The sequence below is a fragment of the Chenopodium album genome, chromosome 20 (assembly GCF_948465745.1).
Source record: "Chenopodium album chromosome 20, dcCheAlbu1.1, whole genome shotgun sequence".
NCBI classification, from domain to species: Eukaryota; Viridiplantae; Streptophyta; class Magnoliopsida; order Caryophyllales; family Amaranthaceae; genus Chenopodium; species Chenopodium album.
The window spans coordinates 798,072-817,551 of NC_137853.1; the positions used below are offsets into that span (position 1 = coordinate 798,072).

General features: G+C 31.9%; 1 protein-coding gene and 1 non-coding gene across 2 annotated transcripts; one reads left to right on the top strand and one right to left on the bottom strand.

Moving 5' to 3' along the window:
* Positions 1–374: 374 nt before the first annotated feature.
* LOC145598038 (MYB-like transcription factor ODO1) lies at positions 375–2,661 on the top strand. Its single transcript, XM_081654326.1, has 2 exons — positions 375–834; positions 1,764–2,661. Exons 1-2 carry the CDS (start codon positions 572–574, stop codon positions 2,416–2,418), a joined length of 918 nt encoding a protein of 305 aa, XP_081510452.1. The 5' UTR covers positions 375–571; the 3' UTR covers positions 2,419–2,661.
* Positions 2,662–16,912: 14,251 nt separating this feature from the next.
* On the bottom strand, positions 16,913–16,999 carry TRNAM-CAU (transfer RNA methionine (anticodon CAU)). The gene is given in 2 exon segments: positions 16,913–16,948; positions 16,962–16,999. It is a non-coding gene; the product is annotated as a tRNA-Met (tRNA).
* Between the last annotated feature and the right edge of the window lie 2,481 nt (positions 17,000–19,480).

The following is a 19,480-nucleotide window of genomic DNA, read 5'->3' on the forward strand; positions in this document are numbered from 1 at the left end:
TGAACTGAAGTGAACTGAACTCAGCTGAACTGAACTGAACTGAATTGAATTTTAACGTAAGAGAACAGACCCTAACTCTTATTTAGACGGAAAATAAGACTTTAGTAATCGTTAATTATACAAAATACGTAGTATTAAAAATAAACAATAAAAAATGTTTTTCTTTATGCGAAAAAACATGCTTAACTAGGTCTATAGTTGGGTCACCCCAATTCGCACTATTGATGTGGGACCAAGAAGTTGAAGCACCAGAAGAAGTTAGATTGTTGTTCCCAAGCACCTTTCAAGTAAACCTCGGTGGGGTCTTATCTTTTGTCTCATAAAAATTTATAAATATGTTGGTACAACTTTTATTACAAGAGGAATTTAACAAAGTCTTCCTTTTATTTTTTATATATATAGGTTGGTGTGATCCTCATTTCATTACTCATTTGCTCTTTTACAAGTTTTTATTATTATTGCAACTCTAGGAGAAGCAAAGAGCAACGTAACAACACTTTCATTTTATTATTTCATTCTCTACTCTCTAGCTTAGGCGTGGTGGTAGTGGTGGTGTTTTATTATACGCGTTATGGGAAGACAACCTTGTTGTGACAAACTAGGTGTTAAAAAAGGCCCTTGGACTGCTGAGGAAGATAAAAAGCTTATCAACTTTATCCTCACTAATGGTCAATGTTGTTGGAGGGCTGTCCCTAAGCTCGCCGGTCTTCGCCGTTGTGGTAAAAGTTGCCGTCTCCGGTGGACTAACTATCTCCGGCCTGACTTGAAACGTGGCCTTCTTAGTGATGCTGAAGAACAATTGGTTATTGATCTTCATGCTCGACTTGGAAATAGGTAAGATTATTTTTATGTTCGATATTCATGCACAAGTCTTGTATTTGAAACATAAATTTTAAATAATGTGTACCGTCTAATTAGATTTACAAATAACAACTATACAAAATTTTAATGTACAAATTGTAAAGAAGTAATTAAGTCTAACTTTTCTTAAGATAATACTATAATAAAAAGAATCATAGTTAAAGTGAACGTGAAAGATTGTATTATTGTAATCGAGTACTCGTGAAAACACCATGTTAATTATGTTCATGGTTTGAAAATAATGACATTTTTACGAAATGTTAATGAAGTTACCACATGTACTAATTGCTAAAAGTCTAAAATTTACTACTTCTCATTGACTATAAAAATATGATTTCCGTAAATTAATTATCTCTGAGAATTAAATCTTGACTAGTAGCTACTCCATGAAATAATAACGTGACAATTAAAATCAACATAGGTAACTTATCATCGTCAGCATATATTGTGATGGTGATATTCTATGGAGTAAACAAGATAAGTATTCTTTATTGAAGTAACTTTAAGTAACAATATCACCTAACTTTTGCATGACCATGACAATTAACTAGCTACGAGTAGCACATAGTTTCTTGTCGATTAAATTTATCGTAAATTATGACTTAATGGCCTTACAAAAGTTACAATGATGTTAATTAATTACGTGATTGGTGTCTATAAATAATAACAATGCTTTTAAAAAGCTTGTCTTTCAAATCCCTTTGTTGAGATTTTTTGGCGGTTTTTAATTCGGAGCTTTTTGGAATATAGTTTCCTCTTTATATTCCTTTATATTTCTTTATTTTTAACCTTTTGCCCCGTGGAGAAAATGTGGTATGTATGACAATGACGTATAATTAAAGTTATGTACCCATCTTTGCTAATTACGAAACTAATTACTGATAATTTTGATCAAATTTTAGGTGGTCCAAAATTGCTGCAAGATTACCGGGGAGAACAGATAATGAGATCAAGAATCATTGGAACACCCATATCAAGAAGAAACTTATTAAGATGGGAATTGACCCTGTCACCCATGAACCTTTAAACAAAGATCAATCCCAAAACAATCAAATTATTCCAAACCAATCATCTTCATCTTCTAACAACAATAATAATTCTGATATTAGCACGGCTGAGTCCTTAAATCAAACCCAATCATCATCATTAGAGACAACCAATAGCGGCTCAGCTAATAGCATGTCGGTCATTAATTCAATGTCGGAGGACATTACTAACAATAATAGCCCTCCGACAGAGAATAGCTCGAGTGTTAATGATCAATCTAACCCTACGAGTTTAATCGAAGGCATTAGCATTGATAACGCGCTAATGAGTTACTTATGGGATGACAACGATGTTACACCGTTGGAGTTGCCTTACTCGTACAATAGTGAGGATCAAACTTGTTTGTCAAGCAATAATGTTGCTAATACCATTACCTTGCCTACATGGGAAGAAAATTGTCCGTGGCTATTCGATTGTCAAGATTTCGGTATCCAAGATTTCGGGCTTGATTGCTTCAATGACATTGAAATTATGAACACATTGGATGTGTTAGAAATGGGTAACAAGTAATAATGATAATTAATTAGCGCGATGGTCTGGGTCATTATCGGGAGTAATTAATCAAACAAAAGTCGAGCCATGTACACGCACAAGATGACCACCGGGAAAACATGTATGTACGTACATGCATGTATGGCATACGATGCTACAAAATTAAGTAGCATGTTTCCAAATTAGGTTAATTAATTTTCATTTCTCGGGTGGTTGTTTTTAGCCAACCATATGTGAGAATATCATACGATACCAAAGTGATACGAGTACATCATAGTGAAAAAAAACTGAAAATAGTGCACTTTTTTATTTGTTATTTTTTTTAATTGATTGTGTCTGTAAATTATTGTTCAAAAAGTTGATGAGGCGCCCCTTTGGCGTGGTCATCCTGTGCAAAGGAAAGCCTTTGTACATAAATTATGTACCTACCATGATGAATAATGATAATAATATTTGTTGTTACATACGAATTATTTGTTTTAGTATTGTAAATAAAGCAGCACAAATATTGATTTTAAATTGATTTTTCATTTAATTGTTATATTGCAATATATATTATGTATTGTAATAATGTTGCTCAATTATACATGCATAAATTTAATGATATGAGAGGATCTTTATCAATTTGAGGAACCTATTGAATTGTGATTGATTTGAAACCCTAGTCTTACTTTGGATGGGATGGTTTATACACTTGATACAATATAATAGACAATATATATTTATGTGTGATCATCAAAACCTATTTAATAACCAGTTATAAATATCTGAATCAATAATGAGCTTAACATCATACGTAGTAATTATCATATTAAGTTAGTAACACTATCTTATCTTCAAATTTTGTAAATTTTTTTTCCATAAATGTCTATTACCACATAATAGATCACCCCTCAAGTAAATTGGATTATATAAAACATATTCCTGGGCCTCAACTATCAGCTTAAGCTTTTGGTTGAGTTGGTCCTCTAACATGGTATCAGAGCCTAGATTTTTTAGGGTTCCACAAAATTAATTTTTTCTAAAAAATCCGATCCTTTCTTTGTTTCTTCCGCACACTCTGGCTCCGATACCATGTTAGAGGACCAATTCAACCAAAAGCTTAAGCTGATGGTTGAGGCCCAAGAATATGTTTTATACTCTATCAGATTATAATGTTCCCTTTAATATTGGGCTCTACACCATTCACACATTATAGCCTTAATATTTGAGACGTACTTACTCATGTATGTTTTCTTTTAGAAAGGCGTAATAACATGTTAACGACTAATTTTATTTTGTTGATTGATTGAGAACATGTTTTCAAATAGAACTCATATTGAGAGACTATTAGCTTAGGATGCATGTATAGGCAAATTGACTCTTGAATAAAAATTTGTTTTTGTTCTTTTTTTTTTAAATTTTTATTTTTATTTGAAGAGGGTGATGTGGGGAGAGAATTTGTGTGTTTACACGACACATTAATTATTAATGATGCAAAAGGCTACATATTAATTATTGTCTAAAAACCATTGATGAATGAATAAATAAAGAAATAAATATAAAGAAGTGGAAATAAAGAAGAAAAGAAATAAATAACAAATCAACATCGCATTATTAAAAAGATACAGTAGCAAATCAAATTAATTGGTGGTTGTCTAATTAAACTAGTTTATCTTCATAATTAACCCTTAGACTGTCTGTCATGCCACTTTAATATGCTGAAAAACTTTATTTGAGTGAATAATAATTGTAGCTTTCCGACTACCTAAGTTTGCCACTAACAAAACATACCCCAACTTTGGTACGATCTATCATTATCATATATATATCTATCAATGGATATTACCAATCTAAATTTATTATAAGTGGCACTACCTAGAGGTGTCAATTCGGATAACCGGATGGAGTTTGGGTCGGGTCTGTTCGGATCGGATATGTTCGGGTCGGATATGTTCGGATTAAAATTATCCTTTGAACTCGGATCGGGTCGGATCGGATCAAATTCGGGTCGGGTCAAATTCGGGTCATGGTCTATCGAGTCCGGGTCGGATATGGGTCGGGTCAACTCCAGATCGGTTCACTTTCGGTTCGGATAAATTTGGATCGGGTTTAAAACGGGTTTAACCGGATAACTTCGGATCGGATGAATTTGGGTCGGGTTGATTTCGGTTCGGATGATTTCGGTTCGGTCAAGTTCGGTTTGATTAAGATAAGGTTTATCCGTTGATTCATTAAATGGTCAATTTCGATTCAATTTCTTTTTGTGTTTGGCTGGATTTTGGTCGAGTTGACCAAATTTATATCCAAATAAAGTTATTTTTAAACTAGAGATATTATTGAGTTTTTACCTTATTATTGGGTCAATATGATTATTAATTACGAAACATGAAGTTTTAGTTTTCTCATTAAATCAAGTTATGTGTAATTTTTATCTTTGAGGAAAATTGAGATTGAATAATTATCGATGACTTATCATACCTATATAAGTGAGACCGAGCTAGTGATATATTGACGAGTAATAGTTACATATGGTGATATATACAAAAAAGAATGTCATTTTTTTTAGGTTATTGCAACTTTGCAAGTTTACAACTCTTCATCAATTGTATAATCTTACGAGGCTATGAGTTCTGTACTATTAGTTTAGTTTATTACTAATTCAATTTGTATAAGATATTTGTTAGAGTTGTTAGAATTACTTTATTACTAATTCAATTTGTATATTAAAAACTTGACATTATACATATTGATAGTTAATTGTTACTATGTACATTCTTTTTATTTAAGCATAAATTATTGTATATGTAAGTAGTGTGTATATAACCGTACGATGTATAAGGTATAAGTGTATAACGCCTATAATTCTAGGATAATGCACAGTTGTATTCCGCACTTTTAACCAATAATTTCAATTTTATCAATATAACATATTTCCAACAAGTTTAAAGTAATATTAATTAGTATATTATGAATCATATGATTTATCAAACTAAACATTAAATGATCTATAATATACAAGAATTAAGTCTATAAGGGTGTGTTCTATTCATCTGATTTTCACAAACCTGACTTATCTTAACTCACCTGAATTTATATATGAACTTACTAGACCTTATTATCTTAAAACTTATTTTAGTCTTAATTTGTACTTGGGTAACCGTTAATAGAACTTATTAAACATGAACTGAACTTATTTGAACTTATTACACCTAGAAAAAATGTGAGAGTGTTTGGCGAGGTAGCAATTAGCGATAGAGGTAGCATTTAGGTAGTTTTTGTCAAACATTAAAAATACTACGAGTAGCGTGTAGAAGTAGCGGGTAGCGTTTGACAAACTTTTATTACTTTTTAAACAATATTTATATGAATTTTGATATATTTTAGTATTGCAACTGCTACTTTTGCCAAACACTTATACTATCAACCGCTAATTTGACAACTAGCCTCTACCACTACTAATTGACCGCTACTCGCTACCTTAACATCTACCCGCTACTCGACCGCTAAAAGCTATCCGCTACCGCTGCTTTTGCCAAACAGGACCAGTGAAAATAATAGGGAGTGTAATTACGGATTTTTTAATTGGTAATAATAATATTTATAATAATAATAATATTTTTGGAAGATAATAATAATAGTATTCTGAAAAAAATTATACTAAAATGAAGTAATAAAATGAATTATGTCAAAAAAATAAAAGGTAAAATGTTAAAAAAAGAAAAGAAAAAAAAGTGGAAAAAACATTCTGAATGTCTAATAGCCCAGCCCAATTCACAAAAGAGGCTTCCATATATATTTTCAAAACCCTAAAACCCTCTTCATTTCCCTTAGTTCAGCCGTTTCACCCCTTCTCTAATTCTCTCTCTTAATTTTCTCTCTCCTCAAAAACCCTAAAATCCATTCTCCATTGTTGAATCCAAGTACTCCACCATTGTTGAATTCGAGTTTTTCAGCTATCTTCTCACTCTCATACGGTATTTTATAATTTTTCATGCTTCTTGTTGATAATTTATGAATTTATGCGAATAGATCTTGTTATTTTACAAGTATACGAATTATTCTTGCTAATTTATGAATTTATGCGAATTGATCTTTCTAGTTTATGTATTTTTGTTGTTTATTTTTGCTAATTTATGAATTTAAGCGAATTAATCTTACTAGTTTATGTGACTGGTAATTTCCCGATTTATGAATTTTTTTACAAATATACGAATTATTCTTGCTAATTTATGAAATAATACAAATTGATCTTACCAGTTTATGTATTTTGTTGTTTATTTCTGTTAATTTTTGAATTTATACGAATTTATACGAATTTATACAAATAATACGTTCTGTTGCTGCATCTTGTTCCTTGTTTAATCTTTAGAAGTAACCTGTTTAAGTTCTTTTTCGCTTAATTCACTCTCGTTCCTCACCTGTTTCAGAATCAAGGTTTCTGCTTATTTCTGCGCATCTGCCATACCATCCTGAAATCAGGTTTGTGCTCTATTAACTGGATTCCAGATTTCCAGCACTTTAATAAGTGTTATATGGGCTGGAAATCAAGATTGGTGTGGTTTACTAATTTCTATAACCAGGGCAGAAAATGATTTTGTTTAATAATACACTCATTAAGTAATAAATCTTGAATTTATACGAATTTTTGTTGTTGTCTTAATCCTTGTTTTGAATCTGTATGTTTATTTTTGCTGATTTGAAGTTTCAAGGATCCTTTACTATTTTTGCTAAGTGTTCATTGTCCGCATGTTCAGTACGAATTTAATGATGTTCATTGTTCTTTTCAGCAATGGATCCGAATGGTAATTATCTTGACTCAGGTATGATTCTCCAATATTATTCTTTTTAGTTATTCAGTTACTCTAATTGTATATTGATTATGTATTTATTTTTTTTGTTTATCAGTTGATAGCGACCTCGAGCCCCAGCCCGTTGTGGAAGATTTGACCGTACCAGACTCCGTCACTGATTTATATGCAAAGCGAAAATCATGGGTGTGGCAACATTTCATCCTTTACATGGAGGGAGAGAAAATTTTGGGTCGTTGTAAACATTGCTTGAAAACAGTGTTTCGATCAGAAAGTGTTAAGGGTACTTCTAATCATTCAAAACATCTCCGTAATTCTTGCCAAAAATATAATGAATTTAGAAAACTTCACTCTATCAGTAAATTTGATCAAAAAGTTTATTGTGCTAAGTTTGCTAAAGCCATAATTTGTCATGCGTATCCTCTTCAAATTGTTGAGCATGCTGAACTTAGGGAGCTCCATATATATTTAAATCCTCTTGTTAAGCATATAACAAGGAACACCATTCTTAAGTATTGCATTCGTGAGTATGACACGCACAAAGCTATATTGTCTAATGTATTGTCTGATTTGCCTGGCCGAATATGCTTTACTTGTGATGTTTGGTCTGCTTGTACATCTCGTGGATATATTGTCCTCACTGCTCACTTTATTGATGACACTTGGACACTTCGGTCCAAAGTCTTGTCTTTTAGATATTTCCCTCCTCCACATAATGGCAAGGATATTTATAATCTTACTGTTAAATTGATTGATGAGTGGAATCTTAAAGGGAAAGTCTTTTCTATTACTATTGATAATGCTTCGGCAAATGATGTTATGGTTGATGAGCTTAGGAAAGATTTGCTACAATCTCATTCTCTGCCATGTGATGGCAAGTTTCTTCATGTTAGATGTGCAGCTCATATTTTGAATTTAATTGTAAGGGATGGTCTTGACATAGTTGATGAAAGTGTTGTTAAATTGCGCTCGATTGCAAAGTACATTGATTGGTCTGATGCAAGACTTACTCGATTTGAAGAAGCATGTAAGTCTTCAAAGTCTGGTTTTTCTGGTAGGCTGAAACTTGATGTGAAAACTCGGTGGAACTCGACATATTTGATGCTCAGAAAGTGTTTGGAAGCTAAAGTTGGTATTGATAGGTTTTGTGTTTTAGAATCTGGTTTGCCATATTGTCTAACTGCTGCTGAATGGCAAACCATACAAAATGTGTGTGATTTCCTTGAAGTATTTTATGATGTTACAGTTCTGTTTTCTGGTTCTGAGTACCCTACATCTAATTTGTATTTTGAAAACATTGCTTATATTGAAAGCTTGTTGGTTTCTGCTCATGCTGACCCTGATGATTGCATTAAAAAAATGGCTGCTCCTATGTTGGATAAATTTTCTAAGTATTGGGAAAACTATACTTCCATACTTGCTATCGCTGTTATGCTTGATCCGCGTTATAAAGCTCAAATTGTGAAGGATATGTATGACACATTGTATCATCATGATGAGAGTGCTAAAAAGGTGGATGAGGCATATTATGCTTTTACTGAGCTTTATACCTCGTATTCTGGTGTTAGTACCACTTCTATGTTTTCTGATCAAAGTAATTTATCTTCTACTATATGTGCTTCAAGTGTTCTTTCTCGGCCCTATAAGAAGATTGACACTAGAAAGGTGATTCTATTTATGTCATTTGAAAGTTTATTATTCTGGAGGTTCTTCATTTGTTTCGTGTTTGTGACTGTGTGTGTGTGTGTTTGTTTTGTTGTATTTTTAATTTTTTTAAAAACAGAGATATGTTGCAAGTATGGGCGCAAGCAGGGGGGTCAAATTTGATATTGATTCATATCTCAATTCCCCTCTTGTGCCAGTCATTGATGGACAAAAGTTTGATGTTCTTGATTATTGGAAAGGTCAATCGTCTTTGTATCCCATTCTTGCTCGTATGGCCAGGGATGTCTTAGCCATTCCAATTACTTCTGTCGCCTCAGAATCTACCTTTAGTATGGGAGGCAGAATTTTGTCTAAGTTCAGGTCAAGGTTGTTGAGTAAAAATGTCGAGGTTTTGATAACAACTCAAAGTTGGATAAAGGGTTATGATGAACCTATAGATGATTCCAATTTGGATGTTGTTAGGGAGGTTGTGCCTCAAGTGATTGATGACGAAGACTAAGAAAGTAAGAAGCTCTTTTTGCATTAATGACCCTCTTTTTGGTAAGCCCCTTTGATATCTCAACACTATTGAAGCAATTAGAACTTGCACAACTATATATCTAATTCATTCTCTGCAATCTTTACTTAGGACTGCATGAACCAGAAAATTGAAAGACTTTGTTCATTTTCTTTTACAGGTCATTTGGATTCGAGTGATGATTTTGCATCTAAATGAGCATGGAGCTGTTTAAAATCTCATGCCTTGTATATTTTGTGAAGTCAAGATTTTTTTTTGGAAGTGGAAGGCTTTTATTATATTTGAGAAAGCCATACCACATATTATTGGAGTTGGAACGTTGCAGTGATATTATATGCAACGTATTTTGTATATGAAAATGAAACTACTGAAAAAAATACCTAAGTTTGAATCATTGGATTATGTATATGTAATATATTTAATTATTATAATGAAAATGTAAGCGCTTGATATATTCATTAAAAGTTTATTTATTTTGCTTTCATAATTGTTTCTTATAGGTTGCGTCAGACTAGTAGTAATGTGATTTATATTGATATAATTGGTTATAGGTGTTGAGAAAAGAATTATTAGTTCATAAAATATAGCCGAATGGGAGGAAATTGATTAAAAATGACAATAGAATTTAGGCGGCATTTAACTAGAGCTTTACCAGCGAATCAAATAAATTCCCGCTTAAGATCTTGTGGCATTTATTAAAGCTTAGAAAGTTAATTTATATAATTGATGGTACATGAAGTAAACTTATGACTCGGGATTATTTCTTTGTAGTAAAAAAGTTAACTTATTAATAATTAGTAAATATATAGTTATAAGAACTACAATAAAAAGGTCAATAATTAATTATGGTCTGGTTAAGTTCGGATCGGGTAAAAATCAAATCGAGTTAAAATCGGGTCGGGTTAATATCAGTTCGGGTCAAAACAGATCGGATAAGATCGGTTATTTTTCGGGTCAATTTCAGATCGGATTGAGCTCGGGTCGGGTCAAATCGGATCGGTTTGAGTTCAAGTCGGGTCGAATCGGATTCGGGTTGAGTTCAGGTCGGATCAAATCGGTGCCGGGTTAAGTTCAGATCGGGTCAAGTTCGGATTCGGGTTGAGTTCAGTTCGGTTACAGATCGGGTTTGGGTCTTGAATTTCTCGGATCAAATCGGATCGATTACAGTTCGAAACGGATAGTTTTTTTCGGATCGGTTCGGGTTTGACACCTCTAGCACTACCTAGTTAACTCTAGAGAGTATATACTTCTATGCTCCATTACATATTTCCAGCATTTTCATTGGCTGATCAATACCTTCTTTTCTCGTGCTTATTACTTTTTTTTTTGTGGTTGCTCCATATAGATGAATAATTACTCGACCTCTGTCTCAAATTAAGTGTAACATCTACTATAATATATACAGCACGATGTATATACAAATTATAAAGTTTCTAACTAACTTGACGATATTCATGTCATTTTAACACCGAGTAATGGTCAATGTTGCATAAAATTAAAAAATTAGGTTAAAAAATTTAAATAATTTGATTTTAAAAAGTCAAATGTTACATTTAACTCGAAATGAATACTTAATTTTTTGGGAGAATGTATTGATTATTAGAGGCTTTGGTCACCTTGTGTTACATGTGTCATCTATTGCTGATGTATATTCAAGATTTTGTTATTTGTGGAATGACCACATGATAAGCAAGATTTTTTTTAAAATAGTGGACCAAGAAAATTAAATTGCCAGATAAAGTTGAAGGTTTTTCAATTGGAGCTTTAGTACTATCGTATATTCTTAGTGAGTTGTGATGTATGTAGAATATTGTCCTTCAAATGCATACTAAGAAAGACATTGATGTGAAAGTTTATTTCATATGTATATATATATGAAACACGGGTATAAAGAATAAAGATATATTGGAATTTTATTATATTCGTGATTAAATAATTGTACTTTGCGTAAGACATGTGTATTAAAAAACATTGAAGAGCTGAGTGTATTAAATTAGTCATCAAATATTCAATTTGAGCATAACTCGTGAAAATTCTAATATCATTCTACACATCTCTCTTTTTATTTTTCTACAAATTATTTGAATTTTTGTTTATACATTTTATGTAAGTAATTGTACAACTCAGAAAAGATGAATTTCGTGACATAAAGGCTTCTATCGATCTAGTTTAGTTGTTTGGGAAAGGTATTGTGCATTGAATTATTCTACTACTAATAATTATACCACTCAATTATAAAGGATAAGGACTTTTGCATACTTTTTCATCGTCACCAAAAAAATATAATGCTCATAAATTGCGCTTTAAGCAACGAAATATAAGCACCAAAGTCATATTCTTTTCAACTTAATTAATCACCTATAGTTTTGTACTTAGTGACATAATCATAGCATGATAAAGAACTATATAGTATAACAAGACAATTATAGGAATTAAAGCTGTAACTTCAATTTATTTAATTTATTTTGTCACACATAATTAACGTTGGTCAGTTTTCATTTCAAGGCCTACCCCATATTATTATATGAACAAAATTTGCGTTACCTTTTGGCGAATCAAGGAATTATTACGGGTATATTTGTTGTATAAGAGTAAGTACTCGTTTCCGACAAGTGGGGGTGTATAATCATAATAAACTGTCACGTAGTACATCAAAAATATATTCTATGGCCTCAAATTATCAGGTAGATTTAGCTTTTGGCATTTGTTAATCACGGACGGTAGAGTTGATGAGACTCCTGTCAATAGATTACACAAAATAACACGGACCAATATATACGCATATTATCATATCTGTACAGTCATAGCGTGAGAAAGTCGAACCATAATACTTCGTATTAAAGAAGAGAAAAATCTAAATAGGAATTCTTGTGTTTGTTTATGTTAACCTATAAACTTTAATTTGTGTTGCATATACACGATTAACTTGTCAGAGGTTTCAGTCTCATAGGTTCATTACGTAATAGATGACAGTTTAATGTTAATAGAACGTTACATAACACCCAACCTACACCATGATGACATATATATACTCTGCTTTTGCACTGGATCGTGAGAAGGCGAAGTTAGTAATGAAATTGTCGACTTGGTACATATACTAACTATATAAAGGTAGAATTACATTCTACGTACACTCACCTAAGTCTACATCAAGATAAGATGTGCAACATATGAAATTAAAACTTTAAGTAACCAATTTTTTTTACAAAGATAGTGTATCAATTCGGATCCACTCAATGTAGCAAGTACACATCATATCACATACAATAAGATACGTCTCACTAATTTTTTCAAACTAATGATCAAAACAAAGTATAATTTTAAGTTAAATCTTTATTTCCTCCTCTTTTATGGAATTTTATAACTACCAACTTTCGCAATTGGTTGCATCATCATGACCACATAACTATAGTTGCTAATGAGCTAGTACGTACAATTATTCACCTACAAGCTTAACCAATACTACTATTTATCTTACCTAAGCATGATAAGAGGCTGATGAATGTTAAGGAGCAATCATTACATAATTAAGTACTACATTAATCCATTATTATATTATTAATGATATAAAAATATTATTAATGATGCTTATTGTTGTTTCATGAGAATCCTAATTTGCTACAAATAGTAACTATGTATTGATGACGTTAAAAAATTTCTTTGCTTATCAGTATGGGAGTGGCCTGGAAAAATAATTGAGTATACACACAAATTAAGCTAAAAACGTGATTAATAACTTTAGCATGTTCTTACTATTTGCAAATTTGCCATATCGATCTAAAAGCAACTTATCACACATATATAGTTAATTGCCCTTTCTTATAGAATAGTACATCTTATGTTCTCGATTTAATTATTGCAAAAAAGATTCCATCCTATTCAATAGCACAATGTTTTTTATTTTTCAATAATCACAATATTAAAGCTGGCTTATACGAGTACTTGTACGTATTATCACTAAGATAGTTTAAAAGTTTATCCTTAATTATGAGTGTGAATTGGTGTACTCCTATACTAAATTTACTAGGATTAGGAAGAACATTTTAAAACCTAGCCTCAAATAATAAATTATATAATTGAGACGAGTGTGGGGGCCGGGTATGTATGATAGCCAAGACTCTATAAACTTAAAAAGTGCACTAGGCCTATTCTGATTTACTGGACTGAGCTAAACTGAACTAAATATTTTATAAGAGGAAATTAGGAACTGAATTGAACTGAACTAAACTTAAGCTAAAGCTAAGAACAGGCCCTAAATTGAGCAACAAACCTTCACTACCTCAACTTGACTGCCACTTAACACATTAACGTTACAAGACAACAAGAGTGGAATGAAGGGTGATGCACTCCCTAATGTTAGAGACTTAGACTAACGAAGTAATTGAGAACAAAACAATTGAAGTCAAAACCCATGAAAGCATGCCAAGAAAAATGGTCCTACTATACAAACCCTTGCAATGCAGCTAGGTTAGTTTGTGGAGAAATGACCTGGCTTTCCTACAAAAGTAATAAGAATTGAAGATGAGATACTGTTCGTTTGGTGTTAGTGGAATATTGAATCATTATTTCATCTTTCAATTTTTTTTTTTTTTTTTTTTTCGAATTGTTCTACTTTTTATCATCTTCTACTTTATATTTATATTACTTGTTGCAAAAATAAAACATATGTCAGTCGAATTGGAGACGTTGGACCGCCCCATACGTACCCAAATTATAAGGTCCCCATTACATTCCAAAGAAGAAACAACATGAAATTTCATTCATTGTTTTTATGCTAAGGGGCACAGCCCCATAATATATAATATACATTCATGAATCATGATATCATAAAAGGTAATTAATAAAGTGTCTTCCATCCTCATTTCTAACTCCCATCGACCTCATTCTTCCTTTTTTCCCTCTATACGAAGTATTTTATATGAAATACGGAGTATTATTTGTATCTAATATAGAATTAGACGAGAGACCATAAATGCATACATATTATGCATTTATAGGTGTGGAGATCGGACACTATTTAATCTAATAATTTGAATAATACTTCATTTAATTAGTTTTTTGTACTAGGATTTGGCCTTTCGATTGATTAAAAAAAAAATTATAGGTCAACGATGGCATTGAGTTGAATGTAATTGTTCTTTGGTTGATGGAGCATTCGTTGGTTAGGCATGACCCTAGCCCTAGCCTATGACAACAATTGATGTTCAAAAAAATATTAAGATGTTTCTAACATGATCTCATTTACATAATTATATTTTATCATAATTATAAATCATAAAATTTATTTTAGTCAAAGGCTACAATATATATGCCAATTTAAAAAAATGATTTTTTTTTTTTTTTTTTTTTTTTTTTTTTTTTTTTTGTATTTAGAGTAATTAGGAATTGAAGAACTTTATCGAACAGATTGAAGGCCGGCCTATTCTGATTTACTGAATTGAACTGAGCTGAACTGAACTGAACTTTGGAGGTGTACTAAACTGAACTGAACTGAATAGAGCTGAACTGAACTGAACTGAATAGAGCTGAACTGAACTAAACTGAACTAAACTGAATAGAGCTGAATTGAATATTTTATGAGACAGAAAAATTAGGAGCTGAACTAAATTGAACTGAACTAAAATTAAGTTGAAGAAAACAGGAGTATGTTAAATCTTGTATATACTAAAAGTGGACCAATCTATCCACTTACACACTTAGGAGGATGTATGAGAAATCTCCACAAGACAGGCCCACAGAATGAGGGTTGGTAGGTTAATGATCCCCAATCCCCACTTAGTAAACAAGAAGAGTTTGGGTGCCAAAGTAAACAGCAATGATAGCATAATTTTTATAATGTTATGGAGAAACTAACACGTAAATAACGTACACAATAACAATAACATACATACACACTATCTAGTACCTACAAAGCTAAATTAAAGAGAGTTTGCAAAGTGCCAGAATGCCATTGTGCCAGGAAGGAAGATTATTGCAAAGTGCTTAACTAAAGTACTTGCCATTATTATTAGTTTCTATATTTTTCATAATCATGTTTTTGTGGCCCTTTAATTAGTTTCTATCCTATTTTCATGGCCTTAGAATTTGGCCATCTGTGCTACAACTCATACAACTAGCTACGTGTTTTGACAACCAAAAATGTAAAGCTATATGCCATTTTAGTATGCAATTAGTTCGTGGTGGGTTTTAAGTCAAATAGCAAAAAGGCATTGCCGTGTCTGGCGGCAGATTATGTACTTATGTACGTCTCCCGTGTGCTGATTTTTGACACTATTTATACGTCATTGTCTAGTTAATGTATAAGAAATTTTTTGAAAATGTAATATCGATCTTAGTAACTAACTAGATGTGTATCAATGTACATGCTACATATATATAACATAAGGATGGACATGAATAGAGTGACTTGTTGTGAATTGTTTGAAATCGGTTTAAACAGTTCAAGCTTTAACTTGTTTGGTAGTTGATGAACCCAAGTTTAAAAAAGATAGTTTGAATATCAAACAATCCAATTTAAATAATGTTTGTTAATTTAAGAAAAAGTAATACTCCATCCATTCTATATAAATGTTTACACTTAACTTTGTCGAGAGTTTAAGTGATAAGTGATTTTTTTGGTTAGTTGTAACAATGGTGAGGTCATGCATTGATTAGACAAATGAGTATATATATTACGGAGTAATATATACTTTGAAACAACTAAATAAGTGCGGTCTTAAGAGTATTACGAGACAAAATTAAGATTGTACAACGTATACAATAATGGTGAGGTCATGCATTGATTAGACAAATGAGTATATCTGTATATATATTACTGAGTAATATATACTTTGAAACAACTAAATAAGTGCAGACTTTAGAGTATTATGAGACAAAATTAAGAGGGTACAACGTACATATTTAAATTTATTACATGTGTTATATATCTATCCTTTATTTTTATACTTAAATATCAATTAAATGACATATACATGAGAATATTAACCACGACTATCCAAGTAACATTAGTATTAGAATATGCTTATGTGTTTACTATTGAAACATGTTTTTATCAAGCTAAGCTTAACTTCTACGTACTCAAACTCAAACAACATGCTTCATTGACATAGCTTAAGTTCGGTAAAACTAAAACAAATTGTATACAACCATGTTAGAATTCAGTTCAAGTTTGGTGAAATTAAAACAAATTGTGCGTAGCCATGTTAGAAATGTGCAGTAGTGCTTACTATTGGAACATGTTTTATCGAGCTAAGTTTAAGTTCTACTCGAACTCGAACCAACATGCTTTAAAAAAAAGAATGAATTGATGTTAATATGCTTCATTGAGCTCGTTTGGCCTATTAAAAAAGTTCAAGTTTGGTGAAAATAAAACAAATTGTGCATAGCCATGTTAAAAATGTGCAGTAGTGATTACTATTGGAACATGTTTTATCGAGCTAAGCTTAAGTTCAAATCAAACTCGAACCAACATGCTTAAAAAAATGAATGAATTGATGTTAACATGCTTCATCGAGCTTGTTTGGCCTATTAAAAAAAGGATTGGGGTGAGAGAGGCTCGAACTCTCGACCTCAGGATCACTCAACATAGCTATGAGACCTACGCGCTAGCCAACTGCGCCACCACCCCTTTCTGTTTAATAACCACATAAAATTTTATATATTATAATTCCCATTTTTTTTGGAAAAGTAATTTTTGTAATTACCTTAAAAAAAAAAAAAGGGGTAAGATTTGTAATTATTGCCCTTTACACTACAATAATTTATTATTTCTTGGGTTGTCTGACTTTTGCAAATCGCCGACCAAAATTTTCCGACAAGTCAAACCACCGCGAAATCCTGATTCTCCGGCGATCTCCGACATGTAATCTTCTTCCTCTTTTCTCCTCATTTTGTGACTAGGTTTTTCAATTAGTTGTGGATTATTCGGGTTAATTCATGTATAAGCTGCATTTTCGTTTCGATTTTCGGAATTGATTTTGGTTACTGGTTGAAATTCGTCCTATTATGTTTATGAATTCTGAGGTATTTTTGTGAAAATTGACAATTGTAATTTATTGTATATGTCAAAACCTTTAGAAAGTAAGGTTTTTTATTTTTTATTTTTTTATTTTTTATTTTGAGGTAATATTTGTGAAAATTGACAATTGTATGATTTTGCTTTTTTAAAACTAAAAAATTGTGTTGCGCGCTCAATTTTATTTGGTATAGAGAGTCATAAATGTTAACTGATGTAATGCGATTTGATCTCGGTGTTTAATGAACTACGCTAGTTGACATCCACATTTCGCGGTCTATTTAATTGGCATGCATTGTAGGATGTATAATAAAATAGTAAGAGTTTGTAGTTATCAATGAGTGGAAAACTGTTAGATTGACAAAATTATAAGAAGTATAATTTGTTGGGAAGTTCTACTTTTGGACCATGAGACATATAAGCTGCTTAATTTGTCTTAAGTTGGGAATTTGATAGTTGGAATACAACATTTTCAAAGCCGTAGTACCACCAAAGATTCTATTTCCCGTGTAAGATCCTTTTCTTCATTCATTTTTGTTGTTTTTATGATGATATACCGATTGAATGTAATTGTCAAAGTTGAGAAGGTTTGTCCTTGAAAGCTAAATGTCTTGTTATTTTGAAAACATGGAGTGTATGCTTGTTTTGTCCTTTTGTGTTATGTTATTGTTCTTATGTTGTTAAAATTCATTCAAATAGGATTGTGGGTTGTTTACTTACTTCATGGCTATTAGAGTCTTGTTAATCTCATTTAGGCTTCAAAGGGGTTTTGTTAGTACTATCCAATCAATCCTCGTACACTTAAAGATGGTTTAGAGCAGTACATAGACAAGTATGAATGGAGTTTGAGAGTCTTGAGACCTATCTACCACAAGCTGGTGTAATTATAATATAGAAGATACAAGAAGGGTTATGTTTCAAAACAGCTATTGAAGGCCCCTTTGTTTTGATTGGACAAGTTTTTTGTAGCGATCTTAACTTTGAATTCTAGTGACAGATCATATAACTACATATTAATTTGGTGTATTTGAGATGTGAAAATATTGGAGCTATGAAACTGCCCTTTTTCTACTATCAAATGTAGCATGTTCTTGTTAATCCTTTCCTATGATTTGTTTTATGATATCAAATCTCTTCATTAGGTCAAATTTCAGATTTTGTTGTCTCAGTTTAGAGCATTCCAATTTTCAATGTATATCTTACTTCAATTCTCATTTTTGTTATAAGATAAGCATGAAAGGTTCTGGTGCGGAAGGATGCTTTTTGGGAACCTTTTTTTTGTTCTTGTGAAACTGTTACAAACCAGAAGGTTAGGGAATTTACAGGCAATGATAGTTCAGTGTAGGAATCTACTGAATAAAGCTTCTTCTGATTAAGATAAAAACAAAGGATGTAGTCCCCCGGTAAATCGGTAAATATGTATCTGATGATGCTAGGGCATGATTTAACATAATACTCCCTAAAGAATCAGAAATTTCTGTGAATAGCATAGTAGATGAAGTAGTCTATGCCCATTATGCAGCAGAGTAGCTCATCTGCTAGTGATGGTTCTCATTCAAATGCTACCTCCAGACTCTAGTCAGATGCATGGTAGCACTGGTAGGTCTCAATTATTGCCACAATTTTTTGTCCATTAGACTTCACCTACAGAATGATGCGCATAAGAAAATGTTGCATGATCCTAAATTGCTGACTAAAAGGTTGCAGCATTCCTTCTCCACCAATTTAATTTCTTTTAGTTTTTCCAAATGACCTAAATCTTTGTTTTATTAGGAAATGGTGAGCGCAAATCAATTATTGATTGTGGGGTAGATTATAGAGCTCCAAGTTATGAGAATCATTGAGCTTCACATCTGGAAAGAACAAAAGGTCAAATCTGTGACTGTTTAGTGAAATTTAGGGATGAATGGATTATTAAAGACAGGTTTGTCCAAGGTACTCTTGCTATCAACATTTGTATCTTTATTGTCTTACTCATACTGTGAATCAAGTTTAAATGCTGGAAAGATTTATCACTAGGCTGATTGTTATTTTAATATTTTATACGAAGTATAATATGTTTTCTTTTGTGAGTATTTGATTTTGTGCAGGTCG